Below are 24,269 nucleotides of genomic sequence, written 5' to 3'. Positions count from 1 at the left end.
TTTTGAATCCAATCACAACATCTGGCGACCGTGACAGGACTCAGGACTAGCGAAATGGAAGCTTACATTGAAGTCGCAGCTAGACATGGATTGACAGGCGAAGCAGCGTTGACTTTCGCATGCAAACAACTAGAAAGAGAGGAGAGAAGACTGGAAAGAGAGAGGGAAAAGGAAAAGGAAGAGAGAGAAAAGGAAAAGGAAGAGAGAGAAAAGGAAAGAGAGAGAGAAAAGGAAGAGAGAGAAGAAAAAGCCCAGGAAAGAGATAGGGAAGAACGCGAAAAGGAACGAAAACATGAACTGGAGCTAGCAAGATTACGCGCCCCGTCGGAAACCTCGGCGGACACGGAGAGGCCGAGACGAGGCACTGTTACGGGTCCCAAAATGCCCACGTTCGACGAAGAAAAAGACAAAATGGATGCCTACATCAAGAGATTCGAGCGCCACGCCCGGCTCAATCATTGGCCGGAGCACCAATGGGCAGGGCACCTTAGTGCCCTCCTCACAGGAAAGGCTCTAGAAACATATTCCCGGCTTTCAGAAGAACAAGCGGAGCGGTATGAGGATTTAAAGGCAGCCTTGCTCGAGCGGTATGGGCTAACATCAGAGGGTTACCGCCTGAAACTGAGAAATATCTTACCAGAGACAGACGAGAGCCCAAGTCAATTTTTGTCTCGTCTTGAGTCATACTTGGCCAGGTGGATCGATCTGTCGGGAACTGATGCTTCATACGAAGGTCTCTTCGATCTGATCGTGACTGAACAGTTCCTGGAAAGCTGCCCGGACTCCTTGGAAGTCTATCTCAAGGAGAAAGGATGCAAGGTGTCCGCTGACTTAGTCGAACATGCGGCGCAATATTTAGTCGCGCACGGTAAAACCTTGGAGTCTATGTTAAGACGATCAGTCGGCAAAAATATAGCATCATCCACCGCCCTTGCGACCAGTTCTGGATCTCTTGGTCAGACATGCCTGTTCTGCGAGTACCAACATGCCACGAGCAAATGTCGGAAAGCTAAGCATATGACCATAACTGACCGGCGAGATCGACTGATTCGAGCCGGCGCATGTTTTTGGTGCTTAGAACCCCGGCACCGCGCAGCGGAATGCCCGGCCAACAGACCCAGGTGCGAGCGGTGCTCGGGCCCCCACCACTCGTTGTTGTGCGAACGATCCGCATCTCGGACGGTCAACACAGCATAACTCGAGACATCAGCGACGGAGCCGTCCTCGAACCCGACGGTAATAGCCGCAAGCGCTAGCGGAGCGAGCGCTGGAGGCAATGGGGTCATTCTAATGCAGACGGCGCGGGTGTATGCAATGGGCGAAGCGGACCGAAAAGTAGTAAGGGTGATGCTTGACACCGGTAGTAACCAGTCGTTTGTGACATCCGCCGTGGCCGACCAGCTTCACTGCCAGCAGCTGGCCCTCGACGACATGAACGTGCAGTCGTTCGGAGGTGGGCAGACGAAGCAAAAGATGAGGAAGGTGCAGATATCACTAAAAGGCCTCTGTGACGGAACCCCACCTCTGGCGATCACAGCCTATGTCGTGCCGACGATCTGCAGCTCACCACCGAGAGCGGAGCCGGCGATCAGACGTCACGCTCACTTGAAAGGACTGCAGCTGGCTGAACCGGTGACACTGGAAGGCGAAGATCACACCATCTCCGTACTGATTGGACAGGACTACATGCGGGAAGTGATCGACGGCCGCATGAAGATCGGAACTGCCGGGCCCATCGCGCTGGGCTCGCGATTCGGCTGGATCATCTCCGGTCCCTCCGGCTCTGGGAAAGCAACTCAGGCAGCGACTTCCAACTTCATCAGAGCGGAGAAGGCCGAAGACCTCTTGCAAGACCTCTGGAGCCTGGAGAAGGTAGGAATTAGTACCGAGGAATCCGATGGTGGAAAGGACCGCATTCGCTGCGACGATGAAGTTAAACGCTCTTTTGAAGAGACGCTGGAGCGCCTACCAAACGGAAGGTATCAAGTCTGTTGGCCTTGGAAGGAAGGGATGAGAGCCTCCGTCCCGACGAATGAAATACTCGCGAGTACGAGGCTAAATGCCTGTGAAAGGTCACTTAAGAAGAAAGGACGGCTGAACGAGTATGATAACGCAATCCAAAACTACTTGGATGACGATCACGCGGAGAAGGCGCCAACCGTACCCGACGGGCCAGTGCATATTTTGGCCCATCAAGCTGTCTACAAAAAGAGCAAAGTGCGAGTAGTTTTCGATGCTGCAGCTGGACAACCAAGTGCCCTGAATGATCATATCAATGCTGGACCCAGCCTGATAGCCGATCTCACCGGCCTTCTCATTCGCTTCCGGTTCAGACGAGTGGGTCTCGTAGCTGACCTCGAGAAGGCATTCCTGCAAGTGGCACTGCATCCAGCTGAACGGGACGTCACGCGCTTCCTATGGAGGGAAAGAGCGACCGATCCTGTCCCGACGACTTACCGGATGACAAGAGTTATCTTCGGCGTAAATGCGTCCCCGTTCCTCCTCCAAGCCACCATCAGGCATCACCTGAAGCTCTACGAACAGTCCGACCCCAAGCTGGTGACATTGCTGAAGCGAGACATATACTGTGATGACCTTATCACTAGTGTCGACACGGAAGAGGAGGCGGAGGAGGTCAAAGCTCGGACACAGTATATCTTCCTTGATGCAGGGATGGTCATGACAAAGTGGGACAGGAGTGCCTCGGGTGAAACGGCTGAAAGGAATATCGGTGATTGTGGGGAAACTGACCGGAAGGTACTGGGGGTGACCTGGCAGCCTGCTTCAGACGTTCTGGAGATGTGCACACGCACACTGGCAGAGTACGCTGCGGCGTTGCCGGAGACCAAGCGGACCATCCTGAAGATCGCCGCTGCGTTCTATGACCCGCTTGGCTTGATGGCGGCTTTCTCTGTCAGAGTCAAGATGCTCCTGAGGGCCCTGTGGAGACAAGGTCTGGACTGGGACGAACCAATCACGTCAGAGTCACGATTCCAATGGAGAAAGTGGCTTGCAGAGCTAACGCAGTTCGTGGCCTTCAGGGTTCCACGCTTCTACGGGCGACATGACGAAGTCTTCCAGTTACATGTCTTCTGTGATGCCAGTAAAGACGCTCTCGCCGCAGTAGTGTGTACATTCGCAGCAGTACTGATGCACCCGTCCAGGAAACGGCACTGGTCATCTGCAAAACACGACTCGCGCCGTCACAAGGCCTATCAATTCCCAGACTCGAACTTACTGCGGCGCTCATCGGAGCGCGTCTCCTAACCTTCGTGAAGAAGCACCTGCCAATCGCGCCGTCAGCAGAGTTCCTCTGGACGGACTCATCAGTCACCTTGCACTGGATCCGAAGTAATGCACTGAGGTGGGGAACGTACGTTCGGAACAGAGTCCACGAAATCCAAGCACTGACCTCACCTGACGCCTGGAGGCATTGCCCAGGGGTGGACAATCCCGCAGACCTGCCATCTCGAGGAGCATCATCGTCAGCACTGGCAAATGACCTGTGGACACGTGGCCCCGTGTGGCTACGCATGCCTCACGCACAGTGGCCGGCACGGTATGAAGATGAGGAGGTACCAGCTGACTGCACGGTAGAGCAAGAGAAACAAGAAGTGAGCGTCAACGCGTGCTCCACCGCGGAAGATGTCGCTGGAATCGGTCAGCTGGTGCCACTGGAGAACTACAGCTCCCTGAAACGTCTGCATCGCGTCACCGCCTGGGTCATTCGCTGGACGAAGAAGGCACGGCGAGAAGAAGACACGGCGGGAGAACTCACCCAGGAGGAGATCCGGAGATCTGGCGACCTATGGGTTGCACAGGCTCAGACCGACGCATTTAAAGATGAGAAAGCAAGGCTTCAGAGCGGACAAGATGTTCCCGGGACTTCAGATGTCTTCCATCTGAATCCGCATCTAAACAACGGGTTCCTGAGAGTGACCGGCCGTCTCCAAGAATCAGAACTGACTGCACAAGAAAAGTACCCGCTGATACTGCCCAGCAAACACCGCTACACCAAGCTGGTCATTCTAGACCTGCATGAGAATCTCTGTCATGCAGGGATACAGCAGACAATGTTCGCTCTCCGATCCCGGTTCTGGGTACCCCGGAGTCGCCAGACAGTGCGCCAGACCATACATGGCTGTGCAAGATGTCGGGTGTTTCGCCTGAAGCCACTGTCACAGGAGAGGGCGCCGCTTCCCAAGGAGAGGGTATGCGGTGGCGCACCCTTCTCGCGCATTGGTGTCGACCTGGGTGGACCCCTGTACTTCAAAGATGGCGAGAAATCTGAACCGGTGAAGGCCTACTTCGTCCTCTTCACCTGCACTGCCGTCCGCGCCGTCCACCTGGAGCTTGTGGAAACGCTTTCGACAGAAGACTTCCTGGCGGCCTTCGAGCGGTTCGTGGCTCGTCGTGGAAAACCCACAGTAGTTTTCAGCGACAACGCCACAAACTTTCGAGGAGCCGCATCCCGCTTGACCCATCTAGGCGTGACCTGGAAGTTTAACGTGCCAAGAGCCCCCTGGTGGGGAGGATTTTTTGAACGAATGGTGCGGACAACAAAAGACGCTCTGAGGAAGACATTGTACAAGAGCCTGATGACGTTCTCCGAGCTGCAAACAGTGTTATGTCGCATTGAGAGTGTCATAAATGCGAGACCACTTTCACCGCTCACTGAGGACATCAACGACGTACGGACTCTTTCGCCTGATGACTTCCTGCGAGATACGTCACATGAGTCTGCGGAGCGTGCCGCCACGGACCACCCGGAGACGGATGGCGAACCTGGGCGCTCTCTGGGAGCAAGATGGAGGTACCGACGGCAGGTCCTTCAGCACCTATGGCAAAGGTGGGCACGAGAGTACGTGAGGGAGCTGAGAGTACCGCGCCGTGAGCCAAATGACCAGCCCAAGGTGGGGGACATGGTCTTGATCGGCGATAACACGAAGACATCACCAGCACTCTGGCAGATGGGCAAAATCACCCAGCTGCACCAGGGACGGGACGGTTTGACCCGGTCTGCGACAGTGCGAACAGCTGGTGGTGAGCTCGCGCGGCCAGTCCAGAGACTGTACCCCCTGGAAGCAACCTGACTTCCAGTGTCACAGAGACCGGAGCAACAGAAGCGCGTGCTGGCGCACTTTCGCGGGGGGAGGATGTTGTGAAATGCGGAGCTCCCTCGCATCATCCTCACGCGACCAATACCGATGTTTTGATGGTTAACCGGGATGTGGAAATAGAGGACAGTTGGACCCCAGAACTCAAGTGTTTTATCACAATTAGATTAGATTAGATTTATGAATCGATTCTGATAATGGATGTTAGACGTTAGACACTATGGACGGTAGATCAGAACAAGACTTCGATTTATAAACGTTTTGAATCCAATCACAACAAAACTATATTTTTTGGAAAACAGCTAATAAAATCCAAAATTTTGAGAATTTCCAAAAAACCGGAATATATGTTATAGAGCTCTATTAGAACATTAGATGTCCCAAATTTCAACTTTCTATCTTGATTTTTGACCCCCAAATTGTAAAAAAATAGCTCCAACATGCATAGGGCATGGTGACGTCATAAGCATTTTCGCATATTAGAGGCACTTTTGAACATCGCATGTGAAAACAAATGGCACCACTAGATTCCTGGGACAAAGCTCGTCTAGAAAAGTGCATTTTTATGTCAAAAATAAAAAGTTGAAAAATTGACTTTTTTTCTTAGCCCTCGTTTAGTTATGTATGGTATAAACGATTTTTTATGCTTTCAATGCACACTTATCACCAGCACAGTGACTTGGGGTCACATATAACCATTACCATCGGATTTGGCGTGAAAAATAAGCCATAAAACATGAGTCGCACGCCCATGTAGCAGAAAGTGAAAACCGTGACCTTTCGTGACCTGACCTGACCTTGACCCGTACTTAGTATGACCCCTGTACGCACATGGTACCTTCACTAGGTCTTTGAGGTCATTTGTGGTGAGTTTCGAGCAGCAGCTATCGATTCCGCTGTCCGTAAGCCTAATCATGCAAAACCCCTAAATTTGACCTTTGACCTGACCTTGACCCGAAAGTTGACCTTAATCTTAAAATCTTAAGAGTGCTTTGGGAAGGTCTCGTAGAGACCTTTCGAACGCCGCCTCGCGGGGCTCGATACGACCATTGGTTCTCGAGATAACAGGGGGGGGGTCGGATCCGACCCCCCCCCCCCAGGCTGATGTGGGTACGGAAATAGCCCAGGCGGTGCCGGGTTAACCCGCGCCGGGGGAGAGGGGGGGACAGAATCTTCCCATTACCATTTTTCGGCAATATCCATTATCCAGTAGGTTAACCCGCGCGGGGCTGGGGTCTCCAGCCGAACGCGCGGGGCTGGGGGGGGGTAAATTTTACCCCCCCTGTTATCTCCCGAACTAATGGTCCGATTTGAAAAATTCAAACGCCAATCGAAAGATCTCATCACGAACAACTAAAAACATGTACTTAATTTTAAGTTTGAGGTCAAGGTCAAGGTCAGGTCAAGGGTACAAATTGCAAGTTCCTACAGTATCGGCCTTGCACCGTAGTTGCCGAAGAATGGAGTCATGGACTGAGACTGATCGCCCAAAACGTATTCTTAGGCTACCAAGACAATACTCGTTGCATACAATATCATTCAGAGGTCAAGGTCAAGGTCAGGTCAGGTCAGGTCAGGTCACCAAAAACAAAATATAGAAAAGGGCATGTGCGACACATGTTTTATGGGTCATTTTACTCAAAGAATTCAATAGGCACACTCCATAAGTGATATGGACCACCTCTGGATGAATTTCAGGTCGAGGTCAGGACAAGGTCAGGTCAAGTGAGGTCAAATTTTGAAGTTGGTTGTTAAGGCCTAAAAGGGTGTCTATCAGATGCAGTTTTTCACAGCGAATCGAATGGTGCTATTTTTGTTTCCGTACGAGGTCTAGAACTTCCAAAAAAATCATTTTTCAAAAATTTTGTGTGTCGTGACGTCATAAAATTTTGAATAACTCCCACATTTTTGAACCGATTCTTCTAAAACTTGTTATGTAGGTGCATATAGACCACTTCTCTGACATATATTCCGGTTTTTTTGATACACTCAAAATTTTGGATTTTATAACTATTTTCCCAAAAAAGTCAGTTTTTTGAAAAAATTTGGGCCAAAATCCAAAATTTTCAAAAAACGGAGATAGCCATTTGATAGACAAAGTAGAATTACGTATATCCTTTTTTGTTACGTCTTGATTCCTTTAAAAATGAAGGTGTTAGCGGCGTTTGAACTTTTGCCGTTTTTGAGGCGAAAATGGCGAACATGACGTCACTAAAACGTCAATTTCTCAAAAATTTTCCGACGGATTTCGCTCGAATTTTCAGGGAACGTGTCAAATTGATGTAAGAAAAGGTACTGAAAGTTTGGCGGCGCTGCGCGCCGCCGTTTTTGAGATATTGCAAAAATTCGCGAGGGGGGGTAAAATTTACCCCCCCCCAGCCCCGCGCGGGTTAACCCTCGCCGGACCTATTGGTTTTCTACATACGCGCCGGCCGAGGGGGGGGGCGGGTACGACCCCCCCTCGCCGTTTCGCCCCTGGTGGAGCTAGCGCGTCGCGGAAAAAACGAGCGTGTGCGCCGTTACGAGACGCAGAGATTGGTACCCAATTTTAAGGTCCTAGGTCAACCGGTAACCTCTGAGGTCAGGTCAAGTGCCCCAAGGTACGGTTCAGTTTTTGGTGAATAACTTCGCAAAAAACGGCCGCAGAGCGCCGATTTTGGCAGCATCGTGTTCGCCTCGCTCAGGCGCGTCGAATGATATACTTTTTGTCCGGGTCAGGTCAACTTGGGGTGTTGACCTCAGGTCAAGGTCAGGTCAGTACCCCCAGGTCACGAAGCTGGTCGAAAGAGGTCATGTCGCATATCATTCGATTCGGCAGGCCTTCCTGAGTCCATTGGTGGCTTTCCCGACTCGCTAGCTCAATTTGATCAAGAGTTATTGACGAAAAACTAATATGACCTTGATGACGTCATAAATGATGTCACGCAAGGTCAACATTGCAAAAGTGACGCATCTAACCTTGCAAGGAGTGCATCAAATCACGATTCTGTGTGCTTGAGATAGTTGGAGATCGTTCCCGGCGCCAGAATAGCAGTTTTCATTTTTCCCCATTGACTTATAATGGTGAGGTCACGAAAATGACCTGACCTCATATGACCTTTAGGAAAAATCCGAGATATACAAGTTGTGGGACTCATAATGGATACTAGATCCTGCAAGTTTCATTTCCCTGTTACATCTCCTCTGGCAGTGAGGGCGTTGCGAAGTTGCGACATCTGAAGACCGTGCAGAGGTTCACGTATGACGTCATAGGTCAGTGACCTGACCTGACCTAAAATGCGGTTGGTGTCAAAAGATCCGGCTTGGATCAAAGGTCAGGTATGCCAAGTTTCAGCTCTCTATCGCCAGCGTGTTCGGAGCTATCGCGAAAAAAACTATGGGGGGGGGGCGGCACCCGCCCCCCCCCCTCGGTCGGCGAGGGTTAACGGTCGATAACGGCAGATAACAATGTTGGATACTGGATAGCGATACTTTCCTAACGAAAATAAAACTTCGCGAAAAAAACGAGCATGTTGCATGTGTCGAGAGGAGGCCGATTCTACGCAGATTTGTCCATGTCCTAGTTCATTGGTTGAACTTCCAGGTCAAGTCAATGACCCAAAGGTCGTAAAATTGGGCGCTGCTAGAACTTGGTACAGTGAAGTTGTCATTGGGTTCCAGGGTCCTGCCCAGCTCACGGATGTCGTTGGCACAACGTTGTCAGGACGTTGCATTTCGGTAAGTTATGGTGTACAACGTTGTCAGGACGCTATGGCAACGTTACAAGCGTGCGTCGGCAAGGTTGACGAAAGGTCCGTCATTTTACGTTTTGTTGACTTTATGCCGATACGTTGCGCCGACGTCGTATATACGACGGCGGCACAGTTATGCTATAGCATAACTTTGAAATCTCGATTACAAGAGTGTGTTTCAAATGCTTTTCTCCTATGATCGGTGGACAATGCCCAGACAGCCAGAAAAGACATACAATGCTATTCTGTTATGTCTTGTTTTGAATTGACTACACATTGATGGTTGTCATCATAGCTGCTTGTGGCTTTTGTAACATTATCACATTTTCTCGTGACTATTCGTGACGTCATTACAGCAGTCTCGGGCTGTTTTTCGGAGACGTCATCAAAATTCCTCGCAACTTTTGAGGGCTTGGCATGATACCTATTTGCTCTTTATTTTTGGTGATCCATCATTATGTAAGCACTTCATTGTTGACGACTTCATCATAGTTCCTCACAGCTAGTTATGACGTGACAAGTTTTATCTGATTTTTGTTGACAATATGTTTATTCGTGACTATGTATGACGTCATAATTTCCGTTCCTGACTACCAATGACGTCATATTTGTTCCGGTCGCGACTGACGAACTATCCCGTCCGTGACGTCTCTGTTCGAGATTAGTGAATCACCGTCTCTGAAAAAAGAACACAATGAGAGATCAAAACAAAAATCAGAAGATGAAGATGAGGAGATAGATGAGAGAAAGAGAGGGAGAGAGAGAGAGAGAGGGAGATAGACAGAGAAAGGAGAGGATGCATGAACCTTGAGTATAAACCAGTTCAGCTGAGCGCGCCGCCCTGTGCGGACGCGAGCGCTGCTCGCTCCTACCCGTGTACCCATTTTGCCTATCCGGTGTGTGTGTTTTCAATGTGCATCTGGAGTGAAAGTGGTACTAACAGCCCAGGACTGATCCCGAATCTTCGCACTGGACGAAACTCGGCTGCGTGACGGTCGTGTCATGTGTGACGGACTTGAACCTCCTCATGCATCGAGACCTGGCCCGCTGTGCCTGACCCTGCTCGCCGTCGTGCGAGTGCTGGTGCTCATCTGCGCCCCGCAGCCGGCGCTGGATCCCTCTCCCTGGACGGATGCCGTGCATCGCAGCAGAGTGCAGCGTCTGCAACCGTCGGATCGCTGCCTGCTGCGTGACGTCACCACCCGGCAGCCGGCTCGTCCCCGCCATGGATGAAGTATTCCTGGATAGGACACTCCCTATTCCCCAACACTAGCGGCATATTTACGTCTGGACAACGAGTTGCGTTGGAGAGGCCGGAAATAGTGGCGATTTCAGGACCGCAAGAATGGACCGTCATTGGAATGATTCTTTTTTAAACCGTGCACTGTTTTCGGCCGGAATTTAATAGTTGCTACAAAATATTTTGTAATTACGTTTCCACCAAGAATGAATGCCAGCAGGGCTAAATTTTTAATATTATTGCATTTTGTCAAGAAGCATATAGTGCTGTTATATTGCAGTTTTAGCGCGTTTGTTACAAAATATGAAGCGAATAAGCGTCAGTGTAATTCATCAACAGTGCCAGAAGTTAACTTGAGGGAAAGCTATGCTAATTGCTCTTGTCCATCCACTAAAATTTATTAAATATTTTGCTTTGTGTATTCCAAAAGGAGAGGGAACTATTTCATTTGTGCCTTCATGTCAGAATTGAAGGTGGATCATGAAATTTTCAACACAGTTTACAAACAAGCATTTGGTCTTGATCTCGTTTATAAGCAGTGGCTAAGGAAAGGTTGATCAATCCTGAAGTTCAGTCATCGTACCTCAACTTGGCAGCAAGATCCCCCAAGGACAGAAGATATATTGTAAACCTGTCCTGTTAATCAAAACATTTTTGTGCCTTCAAAGGTTTAAGTTATCTGTGGTGTGTTCGGAGTTAGGCTATATTGCCGTTTTTGTTGTATGTTTATGTGGAGATTGAATATAACTGTGACCCTGTGCTTGTTTGTATACTTACGGTCAAACAGGGAACAGCACATTCACATAACATACTCACCTAGCACCTAATTCATAGCTGTACCATGGATGAGATAATAATGGATTGGTGTCTTCGCAGTTTTTGGCGACATTGAGCTCAGGCCTGCCATCTAGCGGGAGAATTATCGTAAGTTAGGAGCAAGCCGAGTGAACGCCGCTGATTAGCATTGTGACACACGGGAGTGTCGTGTAGAAGTAGGCTTGTTTTTGCAATTTTTCAAAAGGTTATGTCTTTATATGTCAGCAAAAGCGAAGAAATTAGTAGATTTATGTGCAGGGTCAGTAATAAGATAAGCAGTTCCATGTTATTTCATCATTAAATCGTGAAACAGGGAGTTATTGGAGGCTTCGCCAGCACGTGTTGTTTTCGCTATTTTTCACATGAGTCTTTACTTGGCCTAAATCAAACAAATTGTCCGATCAAAGAACAAAATGAACGTAAGTACTATCTATAAGTCTAATGAAAAAGTTAAACGGAATTGCTAACGTCATTGCCGCTCAATATGTCTTTCAAGACGCCCTATGAAAAGGACCCAACCAGTGCTGCGTAGTCGATAAAATTTCAGTGACTTTGGCTCCAACTCCGACTCCGGTATGAGGTATCCAAATATTGACTCAGACTCCTTCGGGCAGAACTGTCGATTCACACAGACTCCGACTCTGACTCCGACTCTGCAGCCCTGGTAAGTCTGTGGAGTCGATGACTTTTCGGTGATGTTCGACTCATACTCCGACTACAGCTTTTAATAATCAACCGACTCCGATTCGGAACAGAACCACTGGCTCTGACTACAACTCCGCAGCCCTGGCCCAAGATAGCCGCCTAAAACAACTTTGATGTGTGATCTTCTTCGTACATTGTGAATGTTATTTTAAACAAGGAGTGGAAAAGGGAGACGAAGCCTTCACAAACAAGGATCTCCTGTTGCGGATCAATCAGCTGCTGGAACAAAAAGGCATAAACACCACGCATCTCATTTCCTCGTTTTCCTAACGACTCCAATGTAAGCACTGATCAATGCAGTGCGAGCATCGATGTGACATTTGTGTACCAAGTTTGAGTGTTATCCGCCCAGCCGTTCTTGAGATATGGAAGCGGCACCCCGCACGTGCGCACGTGCAGTAGCACCCCCATAGTGACACATGGAAATGCATTGGCCACTGGGTGCCTAACTATTGACGAAGTTTTACTGTAATGGGCCCAGCCATTGCGGAGTTACTTTATGTGGAACAATTTCGACACCCCTAAGTTGGCACGTGACACGTGCCGTAACATTAACTAAGATGAAGAAAATGCGGGCGAAATTCGGAGAAGAAGGAATACCTAAGCCTACCAAATGTGTATGACATATTGTCAAACTGCTGTATACCATTGTGAGTAAATGCCCATATAAAAGTTCGTACAAGCCGATGGGACTGGGTGTTTCAATACACACCGTCTTACGCATTTTATTTTCGTTATTACCTAAAGGCTGCTTGACGTTTTTGGCTTTCAAGCATTTAAGACATTTTTTGTCGTCTCAGGTCCAGTAAGATTACCTCCAACTCGTGGGAATATGCACTTCGAGCCAACTAACACACCACACCCACGTGTGTCATAATGCTGAGAGATGGCGTTCACTCGGCTTGCTCCTAACTTACGATAATTCTCTCGCTAGATGGCAGGCCTGATCCCAATGTCGCGGATCCCAATGTTAATTTCCACGAGACACCAATCCAGTGTTATATCATCCATGGCTGTACCCTGCAGGATCTGTACTTGTTCATGTCTCGAGCATTAACAAAGCACTTAGGTAGCTTAGTAATCATTTCCCACATTTTCTGAGCATCTAACATGACATACAATACAGCAGTGCAGAGCAGCTTCAGAGAAGAAACACTTTAAATGCACAGACTCACACCAGCCACCCAATAAGCCAGTTCCTCAGTTGACTGTTTCCCTGGACACAGCTTGGCAATGTGAGCTAACTTTTGGCAAGTTGAAGGTTAGCAGGTAAGATTGAGTTAGGGTGAGTACCTACCTATAACTGGGTACTACTGCCATGCAGGTCTTGGGTAGGCTGCAAATATGTGTGATGATTGAGGTTAGGTCAGCTGTCAGGTTAGTCAGGTTCAGGTATGCTCATTGCTCAGGTCACATTTTTATGGACATTTGGCAAATTAAAAAAACTAACAATCTGATCTAAGCTAACCCGACTAAAAATACACAACTACTGACTATAGGAACTGAGCACCTACCTACTTGTGCCTACATCTCATACCATGTCAAAGTAGAGTTCCTTGGTGGAAGATTACCCTCAGTACTTTTTATCCCAGCCCTGTGAAGAAAAATAATACTTCTAAGCTCTGAGTCACTGCTGGCCATCCACAGGAAGAAACGCTGAGACTGAGAGCTTTGCCATATGTATATTGGACCAATAATGACTATCACGAATGACTATGAACACATGATATGATCACATCGTTGCATGGATTGTCACATTGACAATTTTACAACAATCCTTTTTTCAAGAAATACAGTGATGATGATTAACATCAAAATCAACATAAAGTGGATTTAGTGATCCAAGCTTTCTCCTCCAGTAGCAATGGAATGATCACATGTTTCATTTGCCAGACTCTGAGTACCTGATGCACATTACAATCTGCATAGCATCTAAGCATAGTAAAACTGCCCATGTCCATTCATTCTAGATTTTAACTTGATAGTTAGCACTAATTTATCTTGCTGTTGTAAGTTATCATTCAATATTCATACCAATACATCAATATGTGCACATCAGTCAACATTTTCTGGCATGATCCTGCTCAGCGTGCTCTTCAGTATTGCTTCAAGGTCTGCAATATTATAGCTTGTTTTCGGACAATAAGCTCTTTTAATTTTCCTTTTTTTTTGCTGATATATGAGCCCGATCAACTTGCGTTTATCAACCAAAATTTCATAACTTGTTCAACTTGATATTGATATTGCTCAGTAGTCAGGACCTCTGTCAGCCTCCAGGATACTTCAGATTGTTTTCAGTCAACATGCTTCTTAAATATGATATAAGTCAATCTTAAGGGATTCAAAACATCCAACAAAACGACGTACAAGAGCAAGAAAACCACCAGATAAACTAAAAAATGGCCTTGGAACAGAGCTAAGTGGTGCTCCATTTGTTTGTTTACAATGATTGTAGCGCTGATGTATTTTTAGGACTCTGAACGTCGGCTTATAAAAAAATGAAACGTTTTTACAAAAGTTGTAAGGCAAGTAATATTTATCTGAAAGAACTAAAATATTCAAAAGCCAAACACTATAAAATACATGAATCGGAACGAAAAAGTAACCCAAAAATCCATCCTAATCACCGGCTCCTAAAACTGCAACACAATCAGGGCCCTGTTCGGGTCCGCGCAAAATATTTTGCTGAGTGTGAGGTCACACATGCGATGATGTCAGCCGCCTGGCTCCGCCCATGCTCCGCCCCCTCTCCGCCGGTTCGCAAAGCCGAGGGCCACGCGACACGCGGCGAACCGTGGCGCGGATGAACTGGTGTGTTTCGTTCAGTTACTAAGTAAAATGCGTTCAAATGTGGTTACTAGCAATGTGCCACTGAAAAGAAAGATAATGATACCAAAACAACACCATACTAACCACTTACAATAAGAAATATATGAGGGTAAACTTTAATCCGCGCCACTTTCGCCTCCTGCAGCTACTATTTTCTTCTTGCGCAAAACTGAAAGATTTTGCGCGAGCCTACGTCACACGTGTGACGTCATACGCTGAAGGGCGGAGCTTGGCACCCGACAGACCCCAACTGCGCATGCGTGGTGCAAAATTTTGCAATAGGATGCGCTGCCCGAACAGGGCTCAGCACTTTTCCCCGCAACTCGTTGTCCAGACGTAAATATGCACACTAGCGCCGGCGACCAAGCGGCCGCCCTGGGCCTCGTTTCATAAAGCTCTGCCGTAACTTACACCTTTCCGTAATTCACACCCTTTCAAACTACGGAGCGCAAATAAAGCCGTTTCACAAAGCCACAACTGGAATTGTTTACACCTCCGTAACTAAGCACATTTGCGTAGTTACCGTAATTTATCAAGCGTCCTACAAATTACAATTTCATGTCAACACTTATTTTTTACGAGAAATTACAAAACAATTATGTTGAATTTAAATCTTAAAAATTATTTATGAAAAAAACAAAATTGATATTGATGACCATCCCTTATTAAAACAATATATTAAAACAGCAGAAAGCCAGCTAAGCAGAAGTGCCTAACTACGAAAGTGGCGCGGCGCGGCGAATAAACAAAATTCCGATAGTGGCCACAAAAAGCGAGGACAACACTATTCGACCGCCACCCTTGCAGCCATTCTATAACTCAGGAACTACTGGACCGATCGGAACGAACGAAACACCATTCGAATCAGGGGGTACGATTTTATCAGCCGTTTCGAAGCTCGTGACCCCAGGTGACCTCGGTGACCTCAAGAGGTCAACTCGGCATTGACGCCTATTGCAGCCATTCTATAACTCAGGAACTACTGGGCCGATCGCGACAAAAACACCACCAGTCGAATCAGCGTATGCGATTTCATCAGCCGTTTTGAATATGGTGACCTCAGGTGACCTCGGTGACCTCAAAAGGTCAACTTAACGTTTTCGCCTATTGCAGCCATTCTATAACTCAGGAACTGCTGGGCCGATCGCGACGAAAACACCACCAGTCGATTCAGCGTATGCGGTTTCATCAGCCGTTTCGAATATGGTGACCTCAGTTGACCTCGGTGACCTTGGGAGGTCACATGACCGTTGTGGCCTATGGCAGCCATTCTATAACTCAGAAACTACTGGGCCGATCGCGACGAAAACGGCACCAGTCGATTCAGCGTATGCGGTTTCATCAGCCGTTTCGAATATGGTGACCTCAGGTGACCTCGGTGACCTTGGGAGGTCACATGACCGATGTGGCCTATGGCAGCCATTCTATAACTCAGGAACTACTGTGCCGATCGCGACGAAAACACCACCAGTCGATTCAGCGTATGCGATTTCATCAGCCGTTTTGAATATGGTGACCTCAGGTGACCTCGGTGACCTCAAAAGGTCAACTTAACGTTTTCGCCTATTGCAGCCATTCTATATCTCAGGAACTACTGGGCCGATCGTGACGAAAACACCACCAGTCGATTCAGCGTATGCGATTTCATCAGCCGTTTCGAATATGGTGACCTTAGGTGACCTCAGTGACCTTGGGAGGTCACATGACCGTTGTGGCCTATGGCAGCCATTCTATAACTCAGGAACTACTGGGCCGATCGCGACGAAAACACCACCAGTCGATTCAGCGTATGCGATTTCATCAGCCGTTTCGAATATGGTGACCTCACGTGACCTCGGTGACCTTGGGAGGTCACATGACCGATGTGGCCTATGGCAGCCATTCTATAACTCAGGAACTACTGGGCCGATCGCGACGAAAACACCACCAAACGAATCAGCGTATGCGATTTCATCAGCCGTTTCGAATATGGTGACCTCTGGTGACCTAGGTGACCTCAAAAGGTCAACTTAACGTTTTCGCCTATTGCAGCCATTCTATAACTCAGGAACTACTGGGCCGATCGTGACGAAAACACCACCAGTCGATTCAGCGTATGCGATTTCATCAGCCGTTTCGAATATGGTGACCTCAGGTGACCTCGGTGACCTTGGGAGGTCACATGACCGATGTGGCCTATGGCAGCCATTCTATAACTCAGGAACTACTGGGCCGATCGCGACGAAAACACCACCAGTCGATTCAGCGTATGCGATTTCATCAGCCGTTTCGAATATGGTGACCTCAGGTGACCTCGGTGACCTCGAAAGGTCAACTTTACGTTTTCGCCTATTGCAGCCATTCTATAACTCAGGAACTACTGGGCCGATCGTGACGAAAACACCACCAGTCGATTCAGCGTATGCGATTTCATCAGCCGTTTCGAATATGGTGACCTTAGGTGACCTCAGTGACCTTGGGAGGTCACATGACCGTTGTGGCCTATGGCAGCCATTCTATAACTCAAAAACTACTGGGCCGATCGCGACGAAAACACCACCAGTCGATTCAGCGTATTCGATTTCATCAGCCGTTTCGAATATGGTGACCTCAGGTGACCTCGGTGACCTTGGGAGGTCACATGACCGATGTGGCCTATGGCAGCCATTCTATAACTCAGGAACTACTGGGCCGATCGCGACGAAAACACCACCAGTCGAATCAACGTATGCGATTTCATCAGCCGTTTCGAATATGGTGACCTCAGGTGACCTAGGTGACCTCAAAAGGTCAACTTAACGTTTTCGCCTATTGCAGCCATTCTATAACTCAGGAACTACTAGGCCGATCGCGACGAAAACACCACCAGTCGAATCCGCGTATGCGATTTCATCAGCCGTTTCGAATATGGTGACCTCAGGTGACCTCAGTGACCTTGGGAGGTCACATGACCGTTGTGGCCTATGGCAGCCATTCTATAACTCAGGAACTACTGGGCCGATCGCGACGAAAACACCACCAGTCGATTCAACGTATGCGATTTCATCAGCCGTTTCGAATATGGTGACCTCAGGTGACCTCGGTGACCTTGGGAGGTCACATGACAGTTGTGGCCTATGGCAGCCATTCTATAACTGAGGAACTACTGGGCCGATCGCGACGAAAACGCCTCCAGTCGATTCAGCGTATGCGATTTCATCAGCCGTTTCGAATATGATGACCTCAGGTGACCTCGGTGACCTTGGGAGGTCACATGACCGATGTGGCCTATGGCAGCCATTCTATAACTCAGGAACTACTGGGCCGATCGCGACGAAAACACCACCAGTCGATTCAGCGTATGCAATTTCATCAGCCGTTTCGAATATGGTGACCTCAGGTGACCTCGGTGACCTTGGGAGGTCACATGACCGATGTGGCCTATGGCAGCCATTCTATAACTCAGGAACTACTGGGCCGATCGCGACGAAAACACCACCAGTCGAATCAGCGTATGCGATCTCATCAGCCGTTTCGAATATGGTGACCTCAGGTGACCTCGGTGACCTCAAAAGGTCAACTTAACGTTTTCGCCTATTGCAGCCATTCTATAACTCAGGAACCACTGGGCCGATCGCGACGAAAACACCACCAGTCGAATCGGCGTATGCGATTTCATCAGCCGTTTCGAATATGGTGACCTCAGGTGACTTCGGTGACCTTGGGAGGTCACATGACCGTTGTGGCCTATGGCAGCCATTATATAACTCAGGAACTACTGGGCCGATCGTGACGAAAACACCACCAGTCGATTCAGCGTATGCAATTTCATCAGCCGTTTTGAATATGGTGACCTTAGGTGACCTCAGTGACCTTGGGAGGTCACATGACCGTTGTGGCCTATGGCAGCCATTCTATAACTCAGGAACTACTGGGCCGATCGCGACGAAAACACCACCAGTCGATTCAGCGTATGCGATTTCATCAGCCGTTTCGAATATGGTGACCTCAGGTGACCTCGGTGACCTTGGGAGGTCACATGACCGATGTGGCCTATGGCAGCCATTCTATAACTCAGGAACTACTGGGCCGATCGCGACGAAAACACCACCAGTCGATTCAGCGTATGCGATTTCATCAGCCGTTTCGAATATCGTGACCTCAGGTGACCTCGGTGACCTCAAAAGGTCAACTTTACGTTTTCGCCTATTGCAGCCATTCTATAACTCAGGAACTACTGGGCCGATCGTGACGAAAACACCACCAGTCGATTCAGCGTATGTGATTTCATCAGCCGTTTCGAATATGGTGACCTTAGGTGACCTCAGTGACCTTGGGAGGTCACATGACCGTTGTGGCCTATGGCAGCCATTCTATAACTCAGGAACTACTGGGCCGATCGCGACGAAAACACCACCACTCGATTCAGCGTATGCGATTTCATCAGCCGTTTCGAATATGGTGACCTCAGGTGACCTCGGTGACCTTGGGAGGTCACATGACCGATGTGGCCTATGGCAGCCATTCTATAACTCAGGAACTACTGGGCCGATCGCGACGAAAACACCACCAGTCGAATCAGCGTATGCGATTTCATCAGCCGTTTCGAATATGGTGACCTCAGGTGACCTCGGTGACCTTGGGAGGTCACATGACCGATGTGGCCTATGGCAGCCATTCTATAACTCAGGAACTACTGGGCCGATCGCGACGAAAACACCACCAGTCGAATCAGCGTATGCGATTTCATCAGCCGTTTTGAATATGGTGACCTCAGGTGACCTCGGTGACCTTGGGAGGTCACATGACCGATGTGGCCTATGGCAGCCATTCTATAACTCGGGAACTACTGGGCCGATCGCGACGAAAACATCACCAGTCGAATCAGCGTATGCGATTTCATCAGCCGTTTCGAATATGGTGACCTCAGGTGACCTCAGTGACCTTGGGAGGTCACATGACCGTTGTGGCCTATGGCAGCCATTCTATAACTCAGGAACTACTGGGCCGATCGCGACGAAAACACCACCAGTCGATTCAGCGTATGCGATTTCATCAGCCGTTTCGTATATGGTGACCTCAGGTGACCTCGGTGACCTCAAAAGGTCAACTTAACGTTTTCGCCTATTGCAGCCATTCTATAACTCAGGAACTACTGGGCCGATCGTGACGAAAACACCACCAGTTCTTCTAAACCAGTTCTTCTGGGTCGCGATCGGCCCAGTAGTTCCTGAGTTATAGAATGGCTGCCATAGGCCACAACGGTCATGTGACCTCCCAAGGTCACTGAGGTCACCTAAGGTCACCATATTCGAAACGGCTGATGAAATCGCATACGCTGAATCGACTGGTGGTGTTTTCGTCACGATCGGCTCAGTAGTTCCTGAGTTATAGAATGGCTGCAATAGGCGAAAACGTAAAGTTGACCTTTCGAGGTCACCGAGGTCACCTGAGGTCACCATATTCGAAACGGCTGATGAAATCGCATACGCTGATTCGACTGGTGGTGTTTTCGTCGCGATCGGCCCAGTAGTTCCTGAGTTATAGAATGGCTGCCATAGGCCACATCGGTCATGTGACCTCCCAAGGTCACCGAGGTCACCTGAGGTCACCATATTCGAAACGGCTAATGAAATCGCATACGCTGAATCGAGTTGTGGTGTTTTCGTCGCGATCGGCCCAGTAGTTCCTGAGTTATAGAATGGCTGCCATAGGCCACAACGGTCATGTGACCTCCCAAGGTCACTGAGGTCACCTAAGGTCACCATATTCGAAACGGCTGATGAAATCGCATACGCTGAATCGACTGGTGGTGTTTTCGTCACGATCGGCCCAGTAGTTCCTGAGTTATAGAATGGCTGCAATAGGCGAAAACGTAAAGTTGACCTTTTGAGGTCACCGAGGTCACCTGAGGTCACCATATTCGAAACGGCTGATGAAATCGCATACACTGAATCGACTGGTGGTGTTTTCGTCGCGATCGGCCCAGTAGTTCCTGAGTTATAGAATGGCTGCCATAGGCCACATCGGTCATGTGACCTCCCAAGGTCACCGAGGTCACCTGAGGTCACCATATTCGAAACGGCTGATGAAATCGCATACGCTGAATCGACTGGTGGTGTTTTCGTCGCGATCGGCCCAGTAGTTCCTGAGTTATAGAATGGCTGCCATAGGCCACATCGGTCATGTGACCTCCCAAGGTCACCGAGGTCACCTGAGGTCACCATATTCGAAACGGCTGATGAAATCGCATACGCTGAATCGACTGGTGGTGTTTTCGTCGCGATCGGCCCAGTAGTTCCTGAGTTATAGAATGGCTGCCATAGGCCACAACGGTCATGTGACCTCCCAAGGTCACTGAGGTCACCTAAGGTCACCATATTCGAAACGGCTGATGAAATCGCATACGCTGAATCGACTGGTGGTGTTTTCGTCACGATCGGCCCAGTAGTTCCTGAGTTATAGAATGGCTGCAATAGGCAAAAACGTAAAGTTGACCTTTTGAGGTCACCGAGGTCACCTGAGGTCACCATATTCGAAACGGCTCATGAAATCGCATACGCTGAATCGACTGGTGGTGTTTTCGTCGCGATCGGCCCAGTAGTTCCTGAGTTATAGAATGGCTGCCATAGGCCACATCGGTCATGTGACCTCCCAAGGTCACCGAGGTCACCTGAGGTCACCATATTCGAAACGGCTGATGAAATCGCATACGCTGAATCGACTGGTGGTGTTTTCGTCGCGATCGGCCCAGTAGTTCCTGAGTTATAGAATGGCTGCCATAGGCCACATCGGTCATGTGACCTCCCAAGGTCACCGAGGTCACCTGAGGTCACCATATTCGAAACGGCTGATGAAATCGCATACGCTGAATCGACTGGTGGTGTTTTCGTCGCGATCGGCCCAGTAGTTCCTGAGTTATAGAATGGCTGCCATAGGCCACAACGGTCATGTGACCTCCCAAGGTCACTGAGGTCACCTAAGGTCACCATATTCGAAACGGCTGATGAAATCGCATACGCTGAATCGACTGGTGGTGTTTTCGTCACGATCGGCTCAGTAGTTCCTGAGTTATAGAATGGCTGCAATAGGCGAAAACGTAAAGTTGACCTTTCGAGGTCACCGAGGTCACCTGAGGTCACCATATTCGAAACGGCTGATGAAATCGCATACGCTGATTCGACTGGTGGTGTTTTCGTCGCGATCGGCCCAGTAGTTCCTGAGTTATAGAATGGCTGCCATAGGCCACATCGGTCATGTGACCTCCCAAGGTCACCGAGGTCACCTGAGGTCACCATATTCGAAACGGCTGATGAAATCGCATACGCTGAATCGAGTGGTGGTGTTTTCGTCGCGATCGGCCCAGTAGTTCCTGAGTTATAGAATGGCTGCCATAGGCCACATCGGTCATGTGACCTCCCAAGGTCACCGAGGTCACCTGAGGTCACCATATTCGAAACGGCTGATGAAATCACATACGCTGAATCGACTGGTGGTGTTTTCGTCGCGATCGGCCCAGTAGTTCCTGAGTTATAGAATGGCTGCAATAGGCGAAAACGTTAAGTTGACCTTTCGAGGTCACCGAGGTCACCTGAGGTCACCATATTCGAAACGGCTGATGAAATCGCATACGCTGAATCGACTGGTGGTGTTTTCGTCGCGATCGGCCCAGTAGTTCCTGAGTTATAGAATGGCTGCAATAGGCGTCAATGCCGAGTTGACCTCTTGAGGTCACCGAGGTCACCTGGGGTCACGAGCTTCGAAACGGCTGATAAAATCGTACCCCCTGATTCGAATGGTGTTTCGTTCGTTCCGATCGGTCCAGTAGTTCCTGAGTTATAGAGTGGCTGCAAGGGTGGCGGTCGAATAGTGTTGTCCAAAAAGCGACTGGTACAGAAGATTTGCAGTTTCTTTTTCTCATTTTGGCTGTTCTTTCTTCCTCACCGGGCTCAACATTATAAAATATATTAAAAATTAGCTTCGAATCTTCACATTAATTCAAAATCACGCAACATTTTTGTGCGTAGTTTACACCACTGATATCAAGAGCTTGATAAAATATTTGGCGTTAATTACGTCGTTTTATGAAACCCAAATGGCATCAATTGGTCCGGAATCGAGCATTTGCCGTAAATGAAGCTCCGTACTTTCGATGGCGTGAATTACTCCGGTCTCCGGCTTTATGAAACCGAATTGGCATCAAATACGCCAAATCTGGCATAATTGACGGAACGCCGTAAGTAATTCCCTTTATGAAACGAGGCCCTGGTGGCGGAGCTCCGAAACATCGGTGGCGAGTGCGCCGGCGGCCGCTGCACAGGCTTGCGTGCTAAAAACGCGGTAATGGAGGGCGAAATTAGCGAACTTAAGCTCATAAGACACGATTTCAGAGACTTCACACATATTTAAGTTCTTTCTCATCATTATTATGGCTCCATTTAGTCACCATCACATACGGAATCGTTACCTGATGCCCATAAACTGAGCCGGTATTCTTGACTTACCGATGCAATTTATCATCAAATATCATCGTTCCGCGGCAGTCAAACAAGTTCCTATTGATGATTTAATACAAATATCAACTTATTTTCATGTTATCACACAAAACTTCACTTTTCTCTAACATTGGCTCTTCGGCTGTAATCACGAGCCCTCACTTGTGAGCAGAATTTAAGAAACTTCTTAAATCAAAACTGGGAAAATAATTTTTTCATGACATTCCTCAACTCCTGTTCTACCAGGTTCACAAAAATTTTCATCAAAATCGGTTACAGGTAAGTAATAAACGACAAAAGTATACAAAAAGACACGCGCCGCCCATAGCCCGCAATGCTAAAATGGCGCCAGCGCCCTCGCCGTCGGGAAATCCGCCGCCGCCGCCGGGTGGTCGGAAAATCGGCGGAGTGTCCCATCCAGGAGTACCTAATCCATGTCCCCGCGGTGCGCCCGGGCCACACGGTGGCACAGCGCCGGCCCTGACCCGTGACCTCTCAGCGCCCGAGGCAGCGACCTGTCACTCACCTGCCGGTGACCGAGCCGGGCCGCGACCGAGGCAGGGTAGAGGGAGGAGACCGCGGCGGCGCGGTGCGCGGGCCACAGAGGGGCCGCCGCCGCCGCGTGCGGGGAGCGGCACACGCCTGTCTGCACATCGCGGCACTGAACATTCAGAGCCTGAAGCCCAAACTCCTAGAGCTCTCGGACGTGCTGCGACGTCGCGACTTCGATGCCGTGCTCCTTTCCGAGACGTGGCTGAGACCCTCCACTCCTAGCCGACTCGTCGTTCTTCCCGGCTACACCATCAGCCGTACGGATCGGCCCGACGGACGGGGGTACGGCGGCGTGGCCATCCTTACCAAGACCGGTTTAACCACATCCAACCTCAAGATCGCTGGTTCCGGAAGCCCCAACAGCAGGCTGGAGTCGTGCTGGGCGCGGGTTAAGCTTGATCGGGGACGTCAGCTCGTCATCGGCTCCCTGTACCGGCCGCCCCGGTACACAGTAGCTGCCCTGCAGGACGACTTCAATGACCTGGAGATGCAGCTGCACCGTATACTGGTTGACTTTCCCGGGGTCCCACTGGTGATCTGCGGTGACCTGAATTGTGACTTGCTCAAAGACCACTGTGATCCCTCGCGTCGCCGGCTCGCTGAGTTTTTATCGGATCACTCTCTGCACCAGCTCGTGAGTCGTGACTTCGGCCACTTTCACCTCCGGTTCTTTACTCGACTTATGTATGGTTGACAATCGAGATAACGTTAAGAGTTTGTGCGTTCTAAACTGTGATTTTAGCCCTCACCATCTTATCAGTGTTCGAGTCAGTGTTCCTAAACCACATGTGAAGCCCACAGTCATTTTCTCACGCAATTTTATACA

The 24,269-nt window shown here is 49.1% G+C and overlaps 1 protein-coding gene and 1 long non-coding RNA gene across 2 annotated transcripts; one reads left to right on the top strand and one right to left on the bottom strand.

Moving 5' to 3' along the window:
• The first annotated feature begins 1,347 nt into the window (after positions 1 to 1,347).
• LOC122368905 lies at positions 1,348 to 5,093 on the top strand. The gene is made up of 3 exons (XM_043343225.1): positions 1,348 to 1,979; positions 2,520 to 2,913; positions 3,549 to 5,093. The coding sequence occupies exons 1-3, from the start codon at positions 1,348 to 1,350 to the stop codon at positions 5,091 to 5,093; spliced, it is 2,571 nt and encodes an 856-aa protein (XP_043199160.1).
• A 4,176-nt stretch (positions 5,094 to 9,269) lies between these two features.
• LOC122368896 lies at positions 9,270 to 24,025 on the bottom strand. The gene is made up of 2 exons (XR_006254323.1): positions 23,418 to 24,025; positions 9,270 to 9,526 (listed from the first exon to the last, which is right to left on the bottom strand). It is a non-coding gene; the product is annotated as an uncharacterized LOC122368896 (long non-coding RNA).
• Positions 24,026 to 24,269: the final 244 nt, after the last annotated feature.

Source organism: Amphibalanus amphitrite, unplaced genomic scaffold (genome assembly GCF_019059575.1).
Source record: "Amphibalanus amphitrite isolate SeventyFive unplaced genomic scaffold, NRLGWU_Aamphi_draft 000988F_arrow, whole genome shotgun sequence".
Taxonomy (NCBI): domain Eukaryota; kingdom Metazoa; phylum Arthropoda; class Thecostraca; order Balanomorpha; family Balanidae; genus Amphibalanus; species Amphibalanus amphitrite.
Note: the sequence above shows the minus strand (reverse complement) of the source record. Positions and strands in the feature narration are given on the sequence as shown.

What these genes read in the sequence shown, in the direction of transcription:
- LOC122368905 (XM_043343225.1), top strand. Translation starts at nt 1,348, where the DNA reads ATGCTTGACACCGGTAGTAACCAGTCGTTTGTGACATCCGCCGTGGCC. An exon ending in GAGCGCCTACCAAACGGAAG is followed by an intron (nt 1,980 to 2,519) that starts GTATCAAGTCTG and finishes AGCCACCATCAG; the next exon opens with GCATCACCTGAAGCTCTACG. An exon ending in GCTTGATGGCGGCTTTCTCT is followed by an intron (nt 2,914 to 3,548) that starts GTCAGAGTCAAG and finishes CCTCACGCACAG; the next exon opens with TGGCCGGCACGGTATGAAGA.